A 26,848-nucleotide genomic window follows, 5' to 3' on the forward strand; every position below is an offset into this window, starting at 1 on the left:
TCTATTATTTTGCGCCTGCGCTCTTGATGGTCTACGCGACGTACCTAAAATCATTTTGTGGAAAATTTGAAGTTTGTTGTTATTTGTGACAACTTATAATTCATAATTATTTATGAAAGCTTCGTGCTAATTACCATTCCAGGCGCGGGGCAGGATTTCACTGTGGTGGTTAGCCTGGATGCGTTCAGACACTATACTTCGAGCGGTGTACGGTAGCCATCTTGGAATCGAACAAAGCTTCAGATGTGTAGTTTGTCTGTTTATCAATAATTTTTGTGCATTTTCTTGTAAATAGTTTGTATGTTTAGGATATGTACGGAACGTTCGTCCATATGTGTAAATAGCTATGGCTGCGACAAGGAAATTACAAGGTAATTTGTTATGTTATCAGGTTAGAGATTGATTGACCCCAACCGATGTAGGTACGTGTTCTAGAGCATTATTGTCAATTGATGAGACCTCTGGCATACTGGAGCCACTGAAGGCGAGCAGAATATGTGAAACGTGTATCAGTTACACGCGTACAGAACGTAACGCGTACAGGTGGTCGGTAAAACTTGACAAACTGCCGCGTTACTTAGTATTTGTAGTACTACGAACACTATTTTATTGTTATTCAATGACAAACATCGATAATTAGCGGTCTTATCGGCCCTACCCCCAATATTCATTACGAAAAAGTGAAAAATCCACTTGTTATTGAAGAATACTTTGGTGAAACAGGTTTTTTGCATTGAAGTGGCTATGTGGTTTTCAGGTGAAATAGACAGGTGTTTAAAAAAGGTAACGGAGGGTGTAGAAACATTCGATGACATCTGGCAAAAGGTACACAATGCGACGAACAGTAACCAAAAGGAGAAGTATGAGGCAGACCTCAAGAAGGAGATCAAAAAGCTTCAGAGGCTACGGGATCAGATCAAGTCGTGGATCGCCTCCGGGGAGATTAAGGATAAGAGTACACTTTTAGAATATAGGAAACTAATAGAAACAGTGAGTACCAAACCACCTCCTATTATTTATATTATACTTATTGAAGACATGTAGTGAAACCTTATGGCTAATTATGGTCCCATATGATTGTATTACAAGCCTAGATACACAAACATACTGTTATTGACATTTACAATAGTTTACACAGAAGTTTTCATACATGAAGTGTTTACTGAACATGTGGAATTAATCCAGATGTTTGCTTTTCACTCTGATTCTATGTGTAAAACATAGTACTCTAACTTTCTTATTAGGTTTTTTACAAAAACATTATTTTCCTATAATTTATCCAAGTCATAGACAAGGCATTTTGTTATACTACCCCATATTGGAACATCAGAAACATATGCTCTATACCCTCATTATTTATTTTATTCTAGGGAAAAGTTTTATGTTAGAAACTTAGGTTAATTTACTAACTTTCACTTAAAAGTATTTTACATACTTTTAAACTGTGCTTAACTTTTATAAAAGTTATTTTCAACAGTTGTGAAGTGTTTTAGTGTAATGAATGTACATGAAATATTGCAAGGGAGTGATATTGTAACTTGTGTGGACTTTGTGAAAGACATGGTGTATGAATTGTATGACCAAGAAAATAAGGTAAAACTGTTTCTTAAACTACATTGTAAGGGAAAGTTTTACAAGAAATTACTTACGTACCTACTAAACAACTCGAGTGATTTATTGAAAAAAGCAATTCCGTAACGAAATTACAATGTGCTTCGACATGTGTCTGTACATGATCCGCTAAAACTCAACATACTTCATTAAATTTCTAATTCCTTTATAGAAGGATCTCAAATAACATGCTTGTTCTGAGTGCCAGCCAAAATAACCTCTAGTTTATGTCACAACTACCCACAAACTAAAATAAAAATTGAAAATTTTCAATTTATAACCACATGTGATCTGATTCCCGTTCCACCAAAAAGTCTGTATACACTGTTATAATTTCCATTATAATTCTTATTGCATCTTTTGATGCTGCCTTTGGTGTAGAATGTAGAAAGTTATATAAAAAAAATGGCTCAGTTTTATATGTTGTGCGAGATTGACACTTTAATTTAAAGAACTTTTAACAATGTTTTTGTAGAGTTAAAGGGATTCCTTTACAGATTCTAATTATAGAAGTATTGGCAATCTATTAATTAAAAATATTCATATAATATTCAAATATTCATCCACATGCTCTCCATGCTTATTTACGCATCCCTATAAAATATTTTCTCTTACGATTATGATTCCAAATACTTGATATAATTTTATCAAATAAAAGACTTTAAAAGATCTAGTAATTAGCCTGGTATAGTTCGAACAATAACTATTCACTGTCAAACTTTCTTATATATAACTGTAGTATTTAATAAATATAACTTCGACTCCTGTATGACAAGATGTATGGATGTGAATGAGGCAAGGGGACTTTTTAAGGATTGTACTAAGGGGAGTTCTTTGCCTTTCCCTATGGGAAAAAGGTGTGATATTATGTATATATGAAACTTAAACTACAGTCTATCATATTTGTGCCTATACAATTTGAGTAGCATCTTATAATGAGCACCTGTTATTCACACAATGGCATTCTCTTATCAAATACCACCATTGCATTTATTTCTTTTGTAATATTGTTCAATGGATTCTCTTTTAGTACAGGTGTTTAGATTATAGTAGGCAAACTGGTGATATTTTTAAAAAAGTACTTGGATGTTGATGGCTGCAAACTTAACTCTCTAAAACTACTAACATTCAGAATCTATGATTAGAGTAAGTAATGAATATAGATTAAACAAATATTTGTTCTGTATGGGAATCAAACCCACAATAATTGATTCAGTAGTAGTATATTAACTGTTCAACCACAGGCTATGTCATAAAGTCACAAAATTAGTTTTACCAATTCAATATAATATTTTTACAGATTTAGGTAAATATTTGTGCTATGTGGGAATCAAACCCACTACTTATATTGATAATGCAAACAACAGCTGTGATAACTAACCACATAGAATTATAAAAATATCCTTATTATGTTTCATAATATTATATGGATGTGTGTACAGTAAGTCTTGCAGTAGATAGGCATATAATAATATGGTTATTCAAGATGTATGTATGTATGTATGTATGTGATGAACTCTGCCTATCACTGTTGTATAAAAGCGTGATGTTTTGCATTAGTACTGTAAGTTATCTTTCCACAATCATATGTTATAATCGCTTATCTATGTGTTAACTCGTATTTTGTATTGTAAGGACCTTCGTCGTCGTTTCCTTACGAAAGCACTCATTTCTATATTCTGTTTCTTTCTATGAAACTATGAAAGTGAAGTAGTCAATTCAAGTATAAGAGCCTTAGATTTAGTTGAAGATAATAGATAGAAATTATGTATTTATTATATGGGAATGTTCATATAAGAATGTAGTAAGAATACAGTTGGAACTGACAAAAAGTTTTCATAGCATGCGTATTTTCAGAAAAAAAACGCATAGCGCGGCTAAAGTGGCACACTAAACTGCGTATTCTTTTGAAGATTTTGCAGTAGTTATTCGCTATATCTTGCATACAAAAAAGTGACCTCGCCATAAGGCAAAACCGCGCGCGTCAGGTTCGATTTCCGGTCGAGACAGCTGTCTTCGTTTGTCATTTTTGTCCTTGAAATATTTTTGTCAAGTCCTTCGCGACACAAAAACTAAAAAACAAACTGAATTCTCCGCTTTCACTCTGCGCGGAAATCGTTACCTCCATTACGGCCCGGAATCGAACTCCGTATCTCTAGACTGTCGCGCCACAAGAATAATAAAACAGCAATTTAATTTTTAGTGACGCTATAAAATGTGTGCCTAAGCTTTTCGCTTGATATTCACAACTTTTGTTTGCGAGTACTCGTTATAAAAGTTTAATACAGCACTCAGTAATTAATGTACTATCTCGTTATTTTTTTAAATCACTCAGCTCTCTCAGGATTATACATTAGTTTAATATTGCTTTGAATGTGAAGTTTTATTTGATATCCCCAAATATTATTAACTCGAGAGTTTGAGTATGTATGGATGTTAGTTACGCTTTCACGGTTAAACTGCTTGAACTGATTACATTTGACAGGATAATATAAAACAATTTCAAATGGAATATATCTTTAAAAAAACATGATCCGCACGACTTTTAACTAGAATAAAATAGCTTTACCTGTAGGAATCGAACCCCCACCTCACTATATTACTGTAGAACCGTAACGTCCGCAAACCATCGCGAACCATCAAAAGAAATGATAAGAAATCATTTCTTCAACCAACTTTTAGTATTTTAAAATCTTGGTAACGTTATGCCATAGTTTTCCGTAAACAATATATCATGCATTAGATACAATGACACACATACAGACTGTTTTATATTCAGCGTCAACATTCGATAAATGCAACTACACGATGTCAACAAGTATCTGACCTCTCCAATATGCCTTGTTTATACAAATATCACGCGGTAAATATCAAATTGTTAAAATATTTGTTTGTTTCCATCTCAGAAACGGATGAACGTTTTGTCGTATGGTTAGTGGTCAACCTAGTGTCAAAGTTGTTCAAGCCGCCTGGAGGCTTTTGACGTGGTGTGAAAATAAATAATTTAATTCATAACATTCCCACTGCTGGGCAAGGGTTTCTCCCCATAATGAGATAGGGGTTAGGCCTCGAGTCCACCACGCTGACCAAGTGCGGGTTGGGGACTACATTTAAATAATTGATCTTTTTCTAGGCTGGTTTTGCTGTTTATGGATAAGTCCTAGATAGTTTAGCTTATAAATAAGTCATGGAAAAGCACCTAGAAGTCTATCAGGACTAAAATCTTGCAATATTATATTTTTAGTTCACCCGAGTTCTTTACAATAGAAAAAAAAAGTACTAAAAATACCAGACGCAAAGTAATATTATAATGTATTCAAAACATAAACATTGTTGTATTAAAAGATCAAAGTTCGTATGAAAAATATTTTTCCCGCCATTTTTATTACCAGAGTGTTTTAGTTTTTTTTTATTGTTATGACAATACCTATTCAGTCTAGTGTCTCGTAGTTTCATTAGCAAATAATTGTCTTTAAATGGTGTAATTATGAAGGCTATTATGTCCGATTATCCCGAGATTCAAACCTGTATTAGCTATTAAGTATTTTATTATATCTCTTGTATATCGAGAATTTATTTAGTTGTTATTATTATTTACATAGACATAAATTATAATAATGTAGTGCAGTGGTTACTGATCAGTCTCACCATCTATAGACGCGCGGATTTGATTCTCGCTCTACTTTGTTTCTATAAAATATCGCTTCCAAGCGATTAATGTTGTTGCAAACGCGTCTTTAAATTCTCTCAAATAACATTCTTATACGATTCTGGTCTCAATATCTGTTCCATTTATCCATGCTTGTAGTTCTAAGCCTTATTGTTTTTATATGCATTATAATCGTTATTTTCTTTGTTTCCAGCAAATGGAAAGGTTCAAAGTGGTTGAGCGCGAGACGAAAACGAAGGCGTACTCGAAAGAGGGGCTGGGCGCCGCTCAAAAACTGGACCCCGCGCAGAAGGAGCGAGAGGAGATGTCCTCGTGGCTCGTCTCGTCCATCGACGCACTTAATTTACAAGTAAGTACTCACTAAATCTTAGATCCTAGAGGCCTTCCCGTGGAAATCTCGATCCCTCGGGGAATGTGAAATCCACGATGAAAAGTGTTAAGTCTATGTGTTATTCTGGGTCTTCAGCTACCTACATACCAAATTTCATCGTAATCGGTTCAGTAGTATTTGCGTGAAAGAGTAACAAACATCCATACATACTTACAAACTATCGCATTTATAATATTAGTAGGATGCTACAAGTATGGAAAGCCGCATTGTAGTCATTTGTAGTGCGGATAAGGGTCTCTCGACATTGTATGACGCGGTCGGAAAAAGATAAGTGTATATGATATTTGTATATAGACATAGAGCATTATAAGACGATTCCGCGTCCAGCAATGTGGGGACATCCTTAGATCTGTCCTCAAGTGGTTCAGTTAAACGTTTTCCGTACAAATCGTCCCGGATGGATATTTTTTTTTTATTTTTTTTTAATAACCCATATCTGTCCCACTGCAGGGCAAGGGTCTCCTCCCAAACGAAGGGGAGGGGTTAGGCCTTGAGTCCACCACGCTGGCCAAGTGCGGGTTGGGGACTTTGCATGCCCTCAATAAATGTATTAAACAAATTTTTAGGCATGCAAGGTTTCCTCACGATGTTTTCCTTCACCGTTAGAGCAAGTGATAATTATTTCTAAAATATAAATAAATTTTATCGTCTTATATTTGTTTCTTCCGAAATACGTTCTTAAGAAATACGCATGGCTATGAAAACAGCATATAATCGGTTTATCGCACGGCGCACCCTGAATGACTGATTAACATCGTGGCTTGTACGGCTACTTCAGGTTCGATTCTTTCGCGTAATATACTTTGACTGCATTTGACATAATGTTGTATTTTTTTTAAATGTGTAGTTTATAAATGAAACCGCAAACTAAAATCTGATTTATCAGTTGTGGTTTATGTTTAATAATATTATCTGTTGCGCAGTTTTTTCGGTTACTATAAATTCGCTAACTAACAAATAAATATGTTTCCTAGTCTCTTATATAAAAGCCCATTTGACCTAATTGGCAAATGTAAAACGCAAAGTTTATACGCATTATTGTGATAGACTTTAACCCTTTAAGATTTATTGTCGATATTTTTCCATTAGTACTTACAACTAGTGGCCCGCTCCGTTTATGCCCGGGTTACTCTAACAATATCAAATTATACATTAAAATCATGAAACAGCATTAAAATCCGTTAGGTTAAATTTGAATTTACCACGATCAGAGTGTAAAAAGTAGATATAGAGATATTTGCCAAATATTTTCAATATGAAAGGAAGCAATTAAACTTCAGTCAAGGATTGTTTTGATCAAGTACAGCGTGTTGCAATAATACCTACTGAAATCTGTGTATATGCGCAGTTTATTAACGATTATTTGTAGCGTAATTTGTTTGTACTCAATATTAAGCAATTACTCGTGAATGAGCCATTTGTGATACCATGTTTTAAGATTTTCGTAAGTCAGCATTATGAAATATAGTTATACTTTATCGTTTTATTATTACAATCATGCTTAATACTCATAGTATGATACGTATGGCATAAATATTAAATCGATTTCGTACGTCGATTCCCTGAGACTCCTCTATAGATAATAACATTTTTACCATATTCATAATTAGCCATACAATACTATAACAGGCAGGACGATTCAAATGATTGTCGACCTTCACATGCCACAGGGTCGATTCCGAGGCTGCAGTCAGTCATCCTTAGATGATGTACTTAGACGCAACCCAATTCCTACAATCATTGTTCATAATGTGGTAGTAGACCCTAAAGTCTTAGACCATATAATTTCTTTATAGTTTTTTATTATACGCCTGTATCGCCCCACTTCTGGTTAAGGTCTCCCCCACAATTATTCACTATAGCTCATTTGCGGCGATCTGTTTTTCTTTCTGTAGTGTAGTCACAATTATATAAAGTAATTTTGTAACTTACCCTTGTTTGTTTTCTGTTGCAGGTTGATCAATTTGAGTCTGAAATAGAGTCACTTCTAGTGGGTAAGAAGAAACGGTTGGACAAGGAGAAGCAGGATCGCATGGAGGAGCTCAAATGTAAGCTGGAGAAGCACAGGTTCCACATAAAGAAGCTAGAGACGCTGCTGAGAATGCTTGACAACATGTCCGTTGAAGTTGAACAGGTTAGCATCAATAATTGATTCATTATTACTTTTAATGATCTTGTTTAGGTATACTGAATGCCTCAGTGGCGGTAGTTACGACTGCTGATCTGGGTTCGACTCCCGGGTCGGGCAATTTGCTGTTAGTTGTTTCTAAATAATATAAGATTTATGTTGTAGTAGGTCAAAGGTGGGTAAAATGGCTGGTGGTCTGCACGGTAGTGTGTACAACTGCCGATCAAGAGGTCCCGGGTTCGATGCCCGGTTGCTAAAGTGTTATTAGTCTATTATAATTGATGTAGGATTATTCCCAATAGTAGCCTTGAGTTTGGTAACGGGCCCGTAATATCTGGTACGACAGGCGAGGCTCACTGAAGGACAGACAAGCCAGTAAAAACTATTTTTTTGGCTTAAATTGCTCATGCCTATCGTCTTAAGTTTCTAGTGGCTATTTTGACTTCTCTTATAAAGAAAAAAAATGCAAAGATCTTAATCCAAGTTGAAGTAAGAAGTGCAACTCCATGCTACGCCCAGACGCTGTATCAATTTATTACGATAGTGGCGCCACAACGTTTGTTCAATGGTATTCCTACCATCCACTCCTTTACCCAATATTCATTAGTCTTCGAACTTCCAAAAGGCAAATGATTTTTATACATACCTCCGTCCCTATCACTATCTAAATCATGAATTATTCAGCTATAATCTTCTCTTTGCGGGAGGAAAGGTACAGAAATGAACGGCGGCCTATATTCAATACTCAGGTGCTAAATACTCCCGTTGCTAAGTCGTACATCTCAACTATTGTTACCACAAGATGTAAATAGCCCTACGTAAATAGTCCCGACCTGAATAATATAAATAAACAGAACATGCTTGTTTAAAAGTCTATAAGCCGTTGCTCTGTAGGTCAGTTGTTTTGTGGTAGGTCAGTACCAGATCTGGGTTAAACCTAGATTTCTGTTTGAACAAATTACTCATCGTCATACTAACACCAAATTATTATTTTTAACAACTGCGGAACATCTGTTTTTGTAGTTTGCTGACGATTTTAGCGTTGCCATGTGTGAATTTAGTAGATACTTGTTCCTTTCTTTTATTCTAATCTAGTTTTGTATATGTGTGTGGCTAGGTTGCTAGGCAACATGCACCTAGACTGACGGGCGGTTATTGCAACAGGTCGTTTGTCTTAGCTATAGAGTCTAACCTTGTTTAATTATGAGATTGATTTAAAAGATTCCCATTTCTAAATTCAGCATTCAAATTAATAATTAAAGTAGGATAAATATGTGAAAATCGTGTACAAATCATTTGAATATATGTTTGTAAAATAAAATTAGCATGTGGCTGTTGGATTACAGATAAGAAGGATAAAAGACGACGTAGAATATTACATAGACTCGTCCCTGGAGCCGGGCTTCGAGGAGAACGAGTACATATACGACGACATCCGCGGCCTGGACGAGATCGAGCTCAGCGGCGTCGGCCTGCCTTCCTCCGCCACTACCGACAGCAACAACAGCAACGACTCCGCGGGCTCGCCCACTAGCATGCTATCAGGTACCACACACATACACTGCATCATCATAACGCTCTAGCTGTACTTACCCTGTTATATTGACATATATTCTCTGAGCAAGGTAGTACAAGTTTCCTCTTTTCTCTAAAGCGTTAACGATACTATTTTGACCAATATTATTGTCAATGACACGCAGGTAATCTTGTAAAACTAACATGTTAGCAAGTACTGCATGTTTTGCACAGTATACAATTAGACTTTTGCTCTAAATAGTATTTTCTTATTGGTAAGCGTCCTGAGACTTGTTACTAGACAGCTCTATTTCATTTTGTAATTGGACGCAAAAACTGTGCTTTAATTACACTCAGATACAAGGACGAGTAGGTATTTCTGAAGCTCCCTGTACCCTCTATGACTGAATGCTCGCGCCGCCAAAACTTCGTTTTTAACTTGTGTGTCTACAGAACCTATAGGGTTGGACACAGTTGCCGCGCGGCACTACTGTTTCGCAAACCGCGTATTCGTGCTATGGCGCGTCGTGGGTCGCAGTGCCGGCGCCGCTAGTGCCGCGAGAGCCGCGTAGTGCCGGACGCCAGCGGTAATGAACGAGCCCACTCGGCGCCGATCACGAATCGTTGCGGGTCGTCGACTGCCATCGCGCTTGTATGGAACTGTCGTACTGAATCACCGTGGAAGTTTGGTATGCGCGTTCGAATGTCAACTACTGCCGAGTACTTGACGTTTGGACGACGGCCTAACTGTATTGTATCGAAATTCGTGATCGCGCTAATGCTCTCGACTCGACCCCTCGTCTTCCTTCGGGGAGAGACGGCGGGTCGGTATTTTTTCCGCCTCGTCTGCGGAACACAGGTCCAACCCTAATGTAAATTGTTGTGAAAAAAAAAACTTAATTGTTTTGTCCTCTCACATTCGATGTATACGTTCTTCTCGACGACCGTGAGTCAATATTGGTTTGTATGTTCCAGGTACGAGTCCTGTGACGTCACCGACGTTAGAGGTGCACAACCATTCGACAGACTCCATAGACGTTGAAAAGAAAAAACGGGAGAAAGACGAAATCATAGCAAAAGTGAGTACTTACACGCACATACATAGTCACTAGTCACGAAAACATAATATTATATCATTAACTTGTTAATGTATTGCTATGTGGAGTTTTGATGTGGATTTTCCAAATTTTCTTTGATTGTATGGTTAGTTTTGGGTTCTTATTTTATTCTGAAATAGTCGAGACAACAATATTAACGACTAGAACAGATGAATTAATCTACAGTCGTATGGACGTACTTAAAAACCAAATTTCATTGAAATGGTGGTATGATATTTAAGTATTATTATAATTATTGTGAGTGAATTTGTACTAATGCAAAATTGTTCTTTCAAGGTCTTTCCTTTCGAGGTATTTATTACTAAGTTATTATAGTAATTATTTACTAAGCAATCCTACAAACTCTCGGTTTCTTAGTAGACCTAGTGGTGTCTTATGAGTAAAAGGAGGGCTATTGGTGGTTTGATAAATTGTCTTATTATCCAATAGCGAAATCTCCATAATTTGACGCCCATGCTAGTATTATAAAGAGTAGCATGCTATACTCTATAAGACCTCCATTAAAATCTTTAAATGGTGAGCTACAAGCAAAACATTCTTTTGGACTCATCTCACGTTGTTAAAGAAAACTTTATCCAAATTTTAAGCTAGCTATCTAGTAAGTAAAAGACCCGTAAATCCGAAAATGTTAGGGACTCTCAAGTCCCAAAAGAACCCAAAACCAATCTGAAAGTTGAATTTCAAACAATGTTATTATATTTGCAGCCGGTAAAACCACTGCCGCTGCGCGCGGTGAACGCGGGCGCGGTCAGTAACAGCACGTGTAACGTTAGTTCCTTGCTCAATAACTCCGCAGCATCCACCAATAGGTCAGTCCACTGACGCTACCTATTTATACACACTATTAATATACAACACGCACCCAATGCCCCTGCCAGGCCTGTTCAGTCATCAGTATTTAGATACACACGATATCTGCTATAGCAAATATCGCGTGGAACTGTGGATGACAGACAGACATCTCACTAGCAAAAAGTCGTTGACGCCACATGTTTTGAGTAGACTAGATACCGTATACTTAATGTTTCTGAGTGTGTCAACATGCTTAGAAGAAAATTCGCGTTCACATTTTACTTTGCCTGTGAATAAATGTGTTTGAAGTAGACAGACTATTTTCTTGAGGTATCTATTCTACTCAATATCTGTGTTTAGAACACTGCACGGTATTGGCAAGACTGAACGGGCCAACGTGAAATAACAATGTTGGAAAAATAATATAAACGTTCTCGTATGTTTTACTTGTGGCTAAGGCTTACACATATTAATAAATATGATTATTATTCGATTCGGCATTAATCTGCCTAGTCGAGCAGCAAAACCGAATATGTGTAGATCTATGTTTTGGAAAATGTCACTCGACATCGCCGATTCGGTTTTGTTATCCGGTAAATGATATCGAACCGAACGTGCCGACCCGAATATGTATTGTATGCAAGACTAACAAGAACAACCATACGATTGTAGGAATGAGTAATAACATTGTTATTTTACGTGTCTGAGCGGCAAGCTGAGGGCAAAGCTAGTACATTTTGTAGATAAATCGCACGATTTGAAAGATCAATTTATTGTTGTTGAGAGATAAAAAAATAATCTGCTAATTAAAAGTCAATGTTTTTATATTTTTACTGGTTTTATCCTTAAAAAATTAACCTAATTCGGATTCTTTCTTATCTCACAACGACTGTCTAATTGGTCGTAATAATCAATCGCGACACAGAAAAGATTTGCTAGAAAAAATATTGGCGTAGAATAAATTAAATGTTGACATTGTATAGACACATTGAAACACAGGTGGTTAATGTTGCATGATACACGTAGATAGTTTCAAAGCGTATACAAAGGGGCGTGTTTATACTTATGTACGTATACGATTTTTATCAAAACGAAAGAAATAAAAAATAAGTAGTGTTTCTTTCTAGGTATGTGTGAATTTTGTGACAAGAAATGTTGATGAATGTAGGGTTTAAAATAATGTATTGAGGACGATTTTGATCGGTAGTAATAGAAATTTCAATTAACAAGACTATCGGCTATATTCTATACATTAAATAAATATAATTCAAGTGTTTTTTACCCGACTGCGCAATGTAAAGGGGTTATGTTCTTAAATACTCTGAGTGCATGTTTGAAAAGTCAAGGATTTTAAGGTAAAATGCGTGTTCGCGATAATCGCCGTATTCTAATATATAATGCATGTTAGTAGTTAGCAATATGATTTGTTTATTAATGTTGTATCTTATAAATGAAGTGCGTACTTGTGAAAGAAATCAATATGTATTATCTGCTTCGGTACTGTATGAATGTCTTTTATTGCGGTGTTTTTTTCAGCGTTGCGTGTTCAATTCTCGCATTTTATCATGCACTGAAAGTTAGACAAATGTCACCTGTAACAGAATATGTTATTATAGTTGCGTACTATAAAAAAATATACCGTATGTGTAAAATTATTAATTCAGCAATGTTATTAGTATTCCAGATACATCTGTCAAATTAGCTAGTTTCGGAGGAATCACACTTGATTTATGATGCATTGTACTCGTTAAAATCGTTCTCAACTACAAACCAACAAGTATTTAGTTTATTTTATACAAATTCACACTAAATGAGAATATAAAACACGTATTCGTCAGTTTTCTATTGTCATTTTAAAGCATGCTCGATCAAAAATCTTATTTAGAGTAAAAAAGCAACTGTTTTCAAATAAAAATTAACCACAAACCTTATTTAGGACTAAATCTTACACTTTTACAATAAAAAGCTTATAATTTTACACATTTTTTTAAACTTTTTACCTCAAAAAGTTACTATCAAATTCATATCTCCCGCGTGGTTAGTTGTCGGCACGTAGTTGACGTAGTTTACGCGGCAAATCGTTCCCGCGAATGACATATGGCCGGTTTGACAGGTGAAGTGCACAGAAGTTGCATACAAACTGCGTGCGTCACTACTCACTAACCATGCGCCGTCCAGTACAATGTAAACTTATAAGCTTATCGTAAACGGTAGTTAGTTAGACAGATGTTGCGTTGCATACAATATTGATCTCTGCACCGGACGCAACAAGCTTCAGATTCACTTAATTGTCAACATCGCGATGTGCATACTCATAACTTATACATGCTGTTATTGATTTTATGTGAAGTCTATTTATATGAAGATAGTTGTAACGGACCTGTAGCTTTCGGAGCGACGCGTTTCGCGCGCGGTTGATAACGTTTTATCAATTTCTGCAACGTCATTCTCTTATCTTTTGTTCATCTGATTCTTTTATCGGTGTTTACAAACAATTCGCAAGTGAAATACAGTTTCGGACTTAGTTTCCCGATCGTTTAAAGAACATTTCATTTAAATGACAGTGAGCGCACTTCCTTGCATTGATTGCGCTGTTAAATTTAGCATTGACCTCTGACTTACTTTCGTTTGCAGAGCGTCGCGTTGACATACTTTCGCGGTTTTCTCTTATCTGTAATGTAATGCAACAAGTTGGGAAGGACAATTTGCATTTTCCGTTAAGTTTAAAGATGTGATGTGGTACAGTTTCGATGTAATTTTGAAGAGACGTTGTCGGTAGTGGATGGTAGGGCCTAAATGTGGTGCGTGGAGTGTTGTGGCAAGTGCGTGAGCTCGGTGTTCAATATGTGCAGTATAAACAACACGGGGGTGTCGGGCGCGTCGACGCCGAGCAAGCAGCCGCCGCCGCCTAGTCCGCCGCACCACCACAACGTCAGACAAAACAACAACACAGGTGAGACTACCCTCATCATTAAATGACGTCATACACACACCGTGTGACGTCACGAACACAGCTCTTATCACTGTGAACATTACAACCATTAGTCCATTGAAATGTTACATGAGATTTACATTTATTAGAGGACGCAATTTTATTTTTGGAACATGTAGGGGGGGTCAATAGAAGCTTAACTTGAAGTTTGTGGGGTCGCCACCCTCGTCCCCCGGCCGCCATCTTGGAAAAGGGGGTGGAAACACTTTTTTCGCTATATCTCGGAAACTATGCGTCTTACAATGAAATTGTAGAAGCATAATTTGTAGCAAATTATTTTGTCTACAAATATGTTTAATAACTTTTTGCCCTAAATTAACAATTAAAGAAGTTATAAGCAAAAAAGTGCAATTTTTTTAATAATTATTTTCTTTATTGCACTATAACTTTTTTTAGCGACAGCCGCGCGGATGGATCTCTGACGTTAAGCCACGCTAGCCGAGGTTGTTTTGTGGATGGGTGAACATCTTACACATATCGAGTTCCTCCCTGTTTCGGAAGGCACGTTAAATTGTGGGTCTCGGCTGTCATTTTCGAAGATATTTGACAGTCGTTAACAGTACTCAGAAGCTTGAAAGTCTGACAACCAGTCTTAACCAGGGGTATCGTTTTATATCCCAGGTAAATGGGTTGTGGAGGTCAGATAGGCAGTCGCTCCATGTAAATCACTGGTATTCAGTTGCATCTGGTGAGACTGGAAGCCGACTCCAACATAGTTTGAAAAAAAGGCTAAGCTGATATGAATAAATTAAAAAAAAATAACTCAGACCAATCTTGTAGAGTATTTTTCGAGGAAAATTTTGCCTTATATATTTTTTTCATTTCATTAATTAGAAACTCAGTAACAGCGCTCCGAAATAGACCGGATTTGGAAAGAAAATTTTTGTAAAAAAAAATTCACTAGTTTGCTTATAACTTCTTTAATTGTTAATTTAGGACAAAAAGTTGTTAGACATATTTGTAGGCAAAATAATTTGCTACAAATTATGCTTTTACAATTTTATAGTAAGACGCGTAGTTTCCGAGATATAGCGAAAAAAGTGTTTCTACCCCCTTTTCCAAGATGGCGGCCGGGGGACAAGAGTGGCGACCCCACAAACTTCAAGTTAAGCTTCTATTGACCCCCCCTACATGTTCCAAAAATAAAATTGCGTCCTCTAAGAAATGCAATATTCGGCCCTCAAATTGTAACATTTCAATGGACTACATATGGTATAATAATAAAACTGTTTTACGACCAACCATATGGTAGATGTCACAGTGACAAAAGTTGTTTGTGAAAGCTGCGCTTTTGTATTGTTTTTGTTTTCAGCAATGATTTACGATGTGAAGATTCTTATTGTGCTTTGCGAAAATATGTTTTTAATTGTAACAACAGACAATAATGAATACTGAAGGATATGATATGATATATAAGGATATATAGAATATGTTCTGCTTGGAACATAAACCAAAGGTTGAATGTGTCGTTTTACTACTGAGTCAAAGAAAGCCCGAAATTCATACTAATACATTTAGTTTTATCTGTTTAGATATAATATACCTTTATGATATAGAAATATGTATACTGAACTTGCTATGCGAAACTCAACATGAATGTAGGTTCCTGAAAAAAACAAAACTCACCTACAGTAATGAATGATACATACATACACAATTTCACGCCTGGAAAACCCGAAAGTTTTGTCGACATTAATTTCTCCATATTTAAAATGTTTTTAATGCAACTAATAAAAAACACGTAGGTACGTTTTAAATATTTGTCATCGCATCTGGCTACAACTTTCGTTGTTATTTAAAGATTTGGCACGGCATATGGTTCGTATTAAAATGTTCTCAAATCAGGAAGAGTCCATATCTCAAACAACTGACAACTACGTCTTGTGACAAATAACACATCACATTTGTTTCTAAACAGATTCATACAACATTTTTAATGTCATCTATTTGTTGATTCGCAGAAAATATTCTAAATTTACATCCTCAATAAATTGACGTCTCATTTTCCTGTACAATTCTAGGAGAAATGTGAATAATGAACTAAATGTTGCATATTTGTAAGTTATCCTCTTTTAATTATAACATTTTACGCAACAAACATTCTGATTATAATTTACCTGTACCTAAAATCGTCAGTTGCAAAACGTTATCACGACACCAAACACCATTCAACCAATTAACAGCCGCTATATCCGCTCGCATGAATAGAATCCTAACGAGGCACAGCTACCGTACTCCCACTAACACGATAACAAACAACACTAGGTGTAATTAACACACGTTATCATTACTACCGATAACGTACAACGCATTGTTTACAAAATAAACAAAACTCGTATCTAACGAATGAATGGAACACGCCAACACACTAACTCATTACTAAACCGATTAATCGTACACTGGCATTCGGCCAATGTTCGTAAAATTTCACCAAAATTGGCGCACAGCCAACACGATGACATGGCGAGCGCGGCTCAGTCACTAGGCTGTATCCGACGAGACCTGTGCCTAACTTTAGAAATAATTAAGAAAAACACTTTATAAACAATGGTTTCCCGCGCAAATGTGGGATAAATATGGACGATGGTAACGATATTGTTGTCGAGTGTGTTGTGTGCATGTTGTTCTCACAAAACAAACGTGTTGGATATGTACAAATAATCCCGGTGTGTTGTGAACTGCGTAGTTTGGTGTTTTGTGTGGTTCATGTGAAGTTCAATGTCGATTATATAAGTATTATGTTTTGGTGGGCCGTGACTTGACGAAAATCCTTTCACTATCTTCACGGCTGTACGCTTAGCGAGGTGAGCAAAGACCTGAGGTTTTTGCCAGTAGTTTGTAGGTTATAAACAGAGATGTTTAGTAACGCAGTAGTCAAACAAAAACAAAAGTGAATACGTATGCCATCTAACGAACTATTCACGCATTGCTATCATTTCAGTGCTATCATTCAATCATTTACATGTCGGTAAAAACTATAGGAGTTCTTTATTATTACACTTTTCATTATAAATTCGTCGTGTCGTGGTGGAAAATTCCCTTTCCACGGATGAGTCGCAGTAATTTTGACATAATTTGAGCCAATACAGCTTGGCATCGTGAGACTTATTCCTCATTGGCACGTTTACTAAATCTAACATTAATATTTCTTTTGTACTACCGTGTGTATCGCATATTTCTTTTATTATACATACTTTCGTAGTTTTGTATCGTGCTAAGGTCGGGAATATAATTTTCCTTGGAGGACGTGTAATAACACAACCATGTCATCTTTCTGACCAAACATGCTATGATCATCTTTTCTCTTTCTTTCTAATCTATCTTTCATATTCCATATTTTATACTTATCTAATGAATACTTACACCATTGCGACTTGTATAATATACTTAGTAATACAAATTAAATATCGTAAACAACAATGGGAATAAAGTAAAATTACCAAATTCTCCATGAATATTTGAAAACAGTATTATCACTAGGTATATTAAATTTGTTGATATGAACTTGATCTCAAAAAAAAAAATCGCAGTTTGTCTCGTCTTTCAATTAACTCACATCAAATCGTCCGTAACTCAAGTCTGAGCTATGCCAATTATTTCAGCAGCCATCAATAACACAATTATTTATTGCACTAACATCCTGCCATTAATAACAATTTATTGATATACTCGCTCATAAATGCTTGGAATCTATTTAAATTTTACAACCGTCCCAAATATATTACAATGTCATCGACTTGCAACGTCGATGACACGGACAGTTTACTCATACACGTATATTTAAAATACGCCATTAAAAACATTCACATATTATAATGCGCCCGCAATTTCGCCTGCATGCACAGAATTTTCGGTATAAAATGTAAGTAGATAGCCGAGCCGAATCAGGAATTTGGACAATTATTACATGTCATAAGCTCGGGTGCCACAGAGAAAATAATATACAACGAATGTCCGATACTTTTGATTATGGCCCCATTTATTCATGTTTATTCATCCTAGCTATTTTTCTGCCAAAAGTTATCTTAATTTATCAAGCACGTATTCTGCGAAAAACAAACAAACATCTTCATTAACTTTTACACGAGGTAGTGAATCATCAAATCCCTGCTTATTCTCAAAATATTAGCTTAACTCGAAATGTAACATATTCATTATACAGTGAAGCCGTTATCGATCGAATGTGTGTTTTGTATATTTTATGAGCACTGCAGCGAGTCTTGTAATTATAGATGTGGTTCGACCCCTTGACCTGTAGCACTACATATTATTACCTACTGTCTTACCTAGAAGCTAGGGTTTCTTAGAATTTGTCTATTCGTTCTACGTAAAAGTTACAATCATGTTCTGTATGGAACTTCCTGTAGATTGCGAATCATACTATTTTTAATAGTACTTGTATCTTAGGATGGGTGAATATTTGTTACTTTCTCACGCATAAATAAAGTAATTACTTAGGTAATGAAATTTGGCACCTTACAGTTCGTATTCTGGATAGAAAAATGTCCTACTTTTTACTCTGGGAAACCTTTTAACCCACACAAAGTTAAGGTCAGAAACTAGTCAACAAAAACAATAGTAGTATTTGAAATATCAAGCCTATGTCAGTAGTCCATACAGGGCCGGGCATTAAACAGTTTTCCACTAGTTAAATCAATTTCCCCAGTTTTCGCGTCGAGGTTGTTCCGACATAGTTCGTTCCGTCCTTGACCCAATTTGCCGCGGGTCGCACAACGCTCGTGTTTCGCATTTGGATATTATTCTGTCACAGATCAACGCTACTTCATTTACTTTATAACTGCACGTTTGGCGTTTTAGTGGTTTAAGTGGTCACCTCACCGCAATAACCATAGCACCGCGTGTGGGCTTCGAATTCCAACCGGAACAAATATTTGTGTGATGAGCATGAGTATTTGTTCTGAGCCTGGATGTTAATGTATCTATATAAGTATATATTAAGAAGTATTTAAGTATGTTTATCAGTTGTCTAGTTACCATAATACAAGCTCTGCTAAGTTTTGAATTAGACGACCGTGTATGAGTTGTCCAATTATATTTTTTATTATGTTGCCTCTCTGCTATCTGTGTTCAAGCCAAACAATCATATTAAGGCCTTGTTTATAAGAGCACAAATTAGCTGTGAAATTACGAAATGCTTGTGAACATTTTGGCACCAAGTACAATACCTCGCCTACGCGTATATGTATACTGCGAGCGATACGCGATGAATTGGACCTTTTTAAAAAACTCAAAGATTGTTCCTTGCATTGAAAAGTAAATTTAATTTACATCAATTCAAAGCGTTGAAAAGTTTAGGATTTCCTTGAAAAGGTATATTCTCTTAAACTGTGAATCACAGTTCTATACATGCATAAGAATGTCATAGTAATTAAAATAAATTAAAAGTCAGTCGCCACGTGGGTCTCCGGTCCACGTGGTATCGGTTGTATACTATTTGTGACTCACATATTGCTCGCGCTAATTAATTGCAAACTATTGTTTGTTTACATTCAATAAATTAGGTAACTCGTTGCAGTTCGTTCGCATAAAAAATGTATTTTTGTATTTTAATGTATTGGATTAAAAGGAAAGATGTATCTTTGGCATAATACTGTGAGGCGAACCTCCAAGATAAGTAAAGAAGTCCAAGATAAATAAATAAAGAAATAGTTTTTCAGTCCACAATATAGCACAAGTCACATAAATACTTTGCTTTATAACGAATTCTGATACTCCATTCGTGGTCACGCTGTTTGTTTCCCTAAATCAACTCCTCGTTCAAAACATTTCTACTAAAATTCGACAACAATATTTCTGAAGTTATATCTTTACACTATATGCTTCTATCACAAGTTTATTACCATATGTTTATTTTTTATGTTTCGAGTGACATGTACATGTGCTATGCAAATCTTTTATTAGTCAGTGACCACGTGTAGACCAGTCAACTGATAGTACTACGACATGAGTCAGAACAAGTCGTAATATAGCGTGCCCACACTATTTATAAACACGGACACGGCTAGCGTGATCGCGACGATAACGTTAAATAATAACTATTGTTTGTACATATTTCATGGTCGATTGTAAATGGTGGCCGTTAGGTGATTATTTGTGTCCTTAGAAATTATTTGTAGTAATGAGTTATAGTGAATTAGTAATTAAGGAGTTGACTAATTGATGGGTTTGTTATAAAATGTTGATTATTTGGCAAAATATAGGTAGATGATTTTTATTATTGATATTGTATGTTTTTATTGCAATTTGTAATGTAATGGTAAGAAAAGAGACAGCTAATGTCTCTCGTTTAAAATAAAAATAAAAAGAAAATGTGTCTTATGCACTTCTTATAAACGTATAGCAAATTTTATTTACCAGTATTCATTATTGTCTGTTGCTTGTTTACATTATACAGCAGCTAATTTGTACGTCTTGAAATGTTCAAAGATAATTTTGAGGAAACTTAGACTTATCCTTATGTAGAAAAGCTACCATTACAATGTGTTTTAAACATTATACATTGTATGTATTTGCAGAAGTAGTGGAGAATGGTCCAGTGTCGACTACCCCCGCGCACACGGCAACGCATCTACCGCCCGCGCCAACGCAACCACCTCCAGTCAGTATTATAACGTTATATTATGTTTACTTGCTGCTTTAATCGACCTGAGTTATAATCACGAAACGTATCAGCATACCAAAAAATTGTTTTCATGGTCTACACTTTTTCAGTGTATCAACTGATTTTGTTACTCCACTCAAAGATAAAACTTTTGTGTTGTGGATCTTATAACATTTATAATTGTTATCTGTATTTACAAATATCGCACTTTTTAGAAAATATCTTACGGATATGATCGTTTAGTTAATGGGTGACTTGTGCTTGCAGACGTCAAAAAGTTCGTCGGTGCCGCTGGGCTCGTCGACGAGCGCGAGCGAGGCGGCCACGTCGCCGCTCACCGTCAACGGGCCCTCGCAGCCGCCGCACCACACGCCGCAGCATGTCGCCAACAAGTATGCCTGCCATGCTTACAAATTATAGCACACTCATTTTTGTAACATACAGTAGACTGATTCTTATAAATAAACTCACTTTATTACGCACTTTTATCCTTTGTAGCATACAGTAAAGTAGCCTTACTGCCTTACTAATAAATCGTGTTAGTTTGCTTTTAGTTAGGTTTGTCACACTCGCAGATAGCTTACAATTTTTCAGTCTGGGGATCTGGCATTGACAAGTTCGCGATGACAAAAAAATAATAAGCACTTGAAAATGTATGGTTTGGCTTATCCAGTGTACACATAACGACGAATCATTTTTGTGTGTTATATTCGGAAGTTTAATATTTAAATAATAGTTAATTATTCACATTTTTTTTTCTATGGAAATATGTGCTAATAATATTGTTCTGATTAAGAGTTCAGTAACAAACAGTTGACTGACCTATAGACCTTGTTCGACTACGTAAGTCGGACACTAGGTCACCGGGTTAAGGTTGCCCTCATATGAAATGTCATCTAGATATTTGTTCATTTGAAACATTGTTCGTTAACTAGAAACAACAACCAGATACACAAACCTCTCATTTTAAATTGGTAAATAAGTAATTAATTTTTATTTATATTTTTGCTGTTTTTAGCACATAGACATGAGTGGACAAAAGTCCTACGGCATGTTATGCAAAAGCTTGACCATTTTGCTCAATGTTTCACGATTACTTGCAACTCACATGTCCGTACTGCGAGTAAAACGTAGCATGTCGAGCGAAGTCTGAATTCACTCGCCGTCGCTAATGATATGATGCTATTTCAAATGTGCAAACTATTATAAGTCATGTAATTTTATCGGAATCTCTCGCTCTCATTTACACATTGTCACATTCATTTCATTATTTTCTATGACGTAGCTCGCACGTTTGTAACGGTCTGATTATAGTGTCATTGTCCTCTATATTAGTGATTTAAGATCCAGTATGTATAGTTAACGTGTGTGTTGTGCCCCCAGCGGGCGCGTGAGCGAGTCGTCGAGCACGGCCACGCTGAGCGGCGCGGGGCCGGGCGCGGCGCCGGGCGCGGGCGGCACGGCGTCGCTCAAGAGCATGGCGCAGGAGGCCGTGCACCGCGCGGGGCTCGACAATGTGCACCCGCAGGTCACACATACATACACTACTGACAACCTCCCACTTTACAGTTAACCACAAAACTACGAAGACGTCCAACAATAAATCTACAGCAAACATGCGTTTCTTGAACTTGTAATAACATGAAACTATAAACGTGAATAGTCTTTAAATTATAAAAAGAATATATTCATCTTGTTAAACTTTTCTTTACTCATGGAACATATTTGTTTTGACAAATATTGAACCGCCTTTCTCATATGACGACGTGAACTGTTTCAGAACGTAAGACGAGGGGCAGCACTAGCGCAAGCGCACATTCCGCCGTTATTAGGCGTCGCGCCACTAGGACCATTACCACTTAATTCGGTAAATATAAACATATCATTAAATCACTACAAATCCAAAAACTAAAAAAAATTGTCGTTTCAAAATTCATTAAAAACTTATAATCGAAAACTAATAAGGACTTATTTTTTAGCGAAAACCTAACAATCCATCGGAATTTACATGATAAAGCAACAAAATTGGACTTAATTTACTTCTTAACTAACACGTTCCGAATGTATGTTTCCAGGAACACCAGCTACAATTCCAGATGTTGGAGTCGTCGTTCTACCACATGCCGCACCCGTCCGACTCGGAGAGAACAAGGGTCTATCTACCGAGGAATATCTGCCAGACGCCTATATATTACAACCAGGTTAATACACAAACTAAACTATACGTACCAATGAGCTATTTGTTCTGTCTACTAAAGCTGTTCAAAGCATATTTTATTGTCTTCGAGGTATTTTATTCCATTACAAATGGATGTGCTCGTAGGTACATTCATTTGAGTTTAACAACTCCCTGCTTTGAAGGACATGGCCACCTCGTAACTAGAACAAATTTTACACCAGATAAAAGAGGTTAATAATGACTTGTTTGTGTTTTTTAAAAGTATATTACTATATGTAATAATGTAACGTTACAGGTGCTGTTACCCCACTCAGACTCGGTGGAGTTCTTCCAGCGGCTGTCGACGGAGACGTTGTTCTTCGTGTTCTACTACATGGAGGGAACGAAGGCGCAGTACCTCGCCGCCAAGGCGCTCAAGAAGCAGAGCTGGCGCTTCCACACCAAGTACATGATGTGGTTCCAGAGGCACGAGGAGCCCAAGGTTATCAATGAGGAGTACGAACAGGTGAATACTACCTCACAAGCGACTCCGCTCCGCACGGATAATAAGCTCGGCGCTGGTACATATTCTGACGCTCGTGTGTCGTTGCAGGGCACGTACATTTACTTCGACTACGAGAAGTGGGGCCAGCGCAAGAAGGAGGGGTTCACCTTCGAGTATAAGTACTTAGAGGATCGCGACTTGAACTGAGCCGGGCCCGTGTACAGTAGCGGTCGCCGCCGCCCGCGCCGGGCGCCGCCTGCGGCCCGCGCGGGCCTCCGCCGACACTCACTTCATTCCTTGAGACAGTATTGTACAGTTGCGTCTGTGATGAGGGCCGGCCCGCCGCCCGCCGCCCGCCCCGCCGCCCGTAGCACGACTAAAACTCGCCGCCCGATCTGAGTACTCCAATATGATGTATGTGACGTTGGATGATATTGAATGTGTTGTCTGGTACATATTTTTTTTTGTGTGACGTGGAGCCGTCTCGGGTCTCGGCCCGAAGGTGGACAGATATAGACTTATTTCGACTTTTGCTCGTCCTACGGCGGCGCTCCGGGCCCCCGCGGCCGGGCGGCTCGGCGACGGGCCGGTCGCGGAGCGAGAGTAAAATTTCATTAATGTTTGGACGAATTCTGGCAGTTTTGTATGATGGCATAATTTGTGGGACAGTCGGGCATCGATGCCGAAGTGTTTGTTAAATAACTGTACACAAGAACGAACAAGCGAAAGATATTGTGATGCAATACGATTAGTTTCAGCCATACGTCGGTTGTTAGTAGCGAAACAATGTGATAATTGATATAGGGCGCCCGGGACGGCCTCGGACTCCGGCGCCTGCGGCGGTGCTCACGGCGCTCCGGCACTGAACGACACGTTTAACGTTCATTTGTACTGAGGGATAGACGCGTAGTGTTTATGTTGATCATAGCTAGCCGTGGTTCAGTGCGCGGCGCGCCCACACCTCGACTTAGCGCATGTAGTGACTTTGTTTGATAACGCACACTGTAATACTTGGATTGAAGCGTTTTATAAAAAGCCTAATAATCTAGTATTGGAATACAATAAAGCAATATTTAGTAGAGCGGCCGCGCAGGGAGGGAACATTCGAGGACGCCCCGGGTCATTTGTTTTTTAACTTGTGTATAGACATTGGAATAGTTTGAAATTATTTTAAGTGCTGACTCGCGCGCACCACGCTTACACTGCATTTGTGATCTTAATTTTTCGTAGACTGACTAGTTTTGTTATAATTGTGATCGACACTGTCGAACGTAATCGTCGAGTGTTAGTGAGGGAGTATCGAACTCGTTTGAGCGTGTTGCGTGCCAGTCGGATACCTAAATATAACTACACATAAGGACCTCCAGTGTGATTTCATTAGTTTGCTAAGTAATACACTTTTTCACCTCCGAAATTATGTATATTTTAGTTAGTGCATTTAAATTTGAACAAAAGTTAAATTATGTAAGAGCATGCATGTCACACTGCCAATGTATTATATTATTGGATAGTTATACGGTATACATACATATGATATATATATATAAATTGTACTTATTTATTGTTTGTGATAAATGACCGCGATGCACGCCACCGGACGAGGTGAAAGAGTATATTATCGATTGTCTACGAACGCGAACACAATAGTTCTACTGCCAGATGGTGATGCCTTCGTCGTACAATGATTGATGTAACACCAAAACATGTTTTCCATTGTTTGTCAGACCATAGTGTAATTTTGTATTTAAATATAAATCATAATTGTTGCAAACGCCTCGCGCAGCTCAATTAGATACGCGTACCGCTTGTGTGAGGTATGAAGTAGGGAGTATGGAGGTACGTGGGGGTACGTGGAGGTACGTGGAGGTACGGAGGAGGAGTGTAGGCGACGTGGCGGTACTGTATGCTGTATGTTGGATGTTCACGACGTGTCGGCGAGTCCTTAGTTAAGCGGTAGGTAAGCGGTACTGCGCGCGATCTCGTTTATTACGTGCGTAATGTTGATAGTTTTCACTTTTGTAAAAAGTCTATCGTGAGAGCAGATGAGATGTGGTAAATAATTTAAAAAATTATCTGTACAGTTCTATTTGTATAGAAATAATAAATAACGATTAAAAAAATATAAAACAACGTTGTGATTTCTTCCTAAACGCTTAGTTTTAAGTGCGTCGGTTTTTACAAGTGCGCGTGCGCCGGTTTACGGGCGATGCGCGGTTTATCGCATTTCTTTTTTTTAATTTATTTTTTTATAGAAAGAAATGACTGTTTACTTTTAGAATAAACTGTAAGAAAGCATTGAACAAATTTGTTTCGATTTGAGGATCGCTCTGAATCCCGATATTTATAATATCAAATGTATGTATTGCATATTCAAGTTAATGCTGCACCAAAATTCTCAGTGATATTTCATCATGTTCCCATAAGATACATAACAAAACTAAAGTATACAAAATAATTACATTCAAGTAAAATAAATCAAAATAATTGCTTCGCCATTCTGTATTAACTTTTCAGATAATTTCTAAGTCAATTATATACGACGGTAATTCGAGTAAAGTATGAAACGAGTAAAGTTGAAAACTATTTAATTTCTTCGATTTCTCCTTTTCAAACCAATAAGTAATCAATAAAATCCACATTAAAAGTCCGCCTATGTGATTTCATGAACCAATTAGTAAGTATAAAATTGTTTCAGTGTCGTTCAGCATGCTGTCTTGTTCGAAGGAATACTCTTTATAATGAGGAACGTATGCTTAAACAATACGACGAGCATGAATCGTAAGTATTTAGTACTAAGAGTAAGTATCAGATGAAGAAAATATCAGAGGTTATATGTAAAGTATAATGTGACCATTACAACAACTACGAGACAAAGCCCTGTGTTGCAGGTACACTAGTATATTCAACTACAAAATAATTTTCGGGTTCGATTCCTTGGTTGGCTATTCTCAATAGTAGTTCGGATTTCGCTACCTATGTGCCTGGTTAGATCTAATCTATTCCGTGGCACTACAATGTGATTTGTCTGCCTATAACTTCAGAGTTTAGTAGCATAATGTGATCTAAGAAAACTCGAAGGCCCATGGCGCGTATTTGTATGATACCAGCACCTATTACCAAGTAATAGCATACTTTTGAATAATACCGTAAAACGGGGTGAATAGAATTCGCGGGGTGAATAGAAAAAAAATCAGGAAAGTTTTCAAGCCCTTTGAGTACTCCTCGTTTAAGAATTTTGTTCAAATTTGAAATGATTACACGTCGATATTACTTCTCTGCGGTGTCATAATTGTTTAAATGTTTAAATTGATATTTATACCCAAAAAATTGCTTCAAAGTCAACCGT

At 37.1% G+C, this 26,848-nt stretch overlaps 1 protein-coding gene across 3 annotated transcripts; it reads left to right on the top strand.

Annotated features, from left to right (window-relative positions):
• On the top strand, positions 1-25,632 carry Not3 (CCR4-associated factor Not3). Of its 3 annotated transcripts, none has more exons than XM_076122316.1 (15): positions 1-371; positions 758-990; positions 5,475-5,630; positions 7,627-7,806; positions 9,126-9,345; positions 10,291-10,394; positions 11,139-11,242; positions 14,078-14,178; positions 20,754-20,836; positions 21,107-21,231; positions 22,223-22,367; positions 22,620-22,706; positions 22,915-23,040; positions 23,314-23,523; positions 23,611-25,632. In XM_076122316.1, exons 1-15 carry the CDS (start codon positions 347-349, stop codon positions 23,707-23,709), a joined length of 1,998 nt encoding a protein of 665 aa, XP_075978431.1. In that variant the 5' UTR covers positions 1-346; the 3' UTR covers positions 23,710-25,632. The 3 variants fall into 3 exon arrangements, with proteins under 3 accessions (XP_075978431.1, XP_075978432.1, XP_075978433.1); XM_076122317.1 differs by having other exon boundaries at positions 9,147-9,345; XM_076122318.1 differs by lacking the exons at positions 1-371; positions 758-990 and adding an exon at positions 1,367-1,593.
• The last annotated feature ends 1,216 nt before the right edge of the window (positions 25,633-26,848 follow it).

This window comes from Anticarsia gemmatalis, chromosome 13 (genome assembly GCF_050436995.1).
Source record: "Anticarsia gemmatalis isolate Benzon Research Colony breed Stoneville strain chromosome 13, ilAntGemm2 primary, whole genome shotgun sequence".
Classification (NCBI taxonomy): Eukaryota; Metazoa; Arthropoda; class Insecta; order Lepidoptera; family Erebidae; genus Anticarsia; species Anticarsia gemmatalis.

Coding starts and splice junctions, on each gene's coding strand:
- Not3 (XM_076122316.1), top strand. CDS start 347: ATGGCTGCGACAAGGAAATTACAAG. Junction 9,346..10,290: donor GCCCACTAGCATGCTATCAG/GTACCACACACA, acceptor TGTATGTTCCAG/GTACGAGTCCTGTGACGTCA. Junction 20,837..21,106: donor CGCCAACGCAACCACCTCCA/GTCAGTATTATA, acceptor TTGTGCTTGCAG/ACGTCAAAAAGTTCGTCGGT.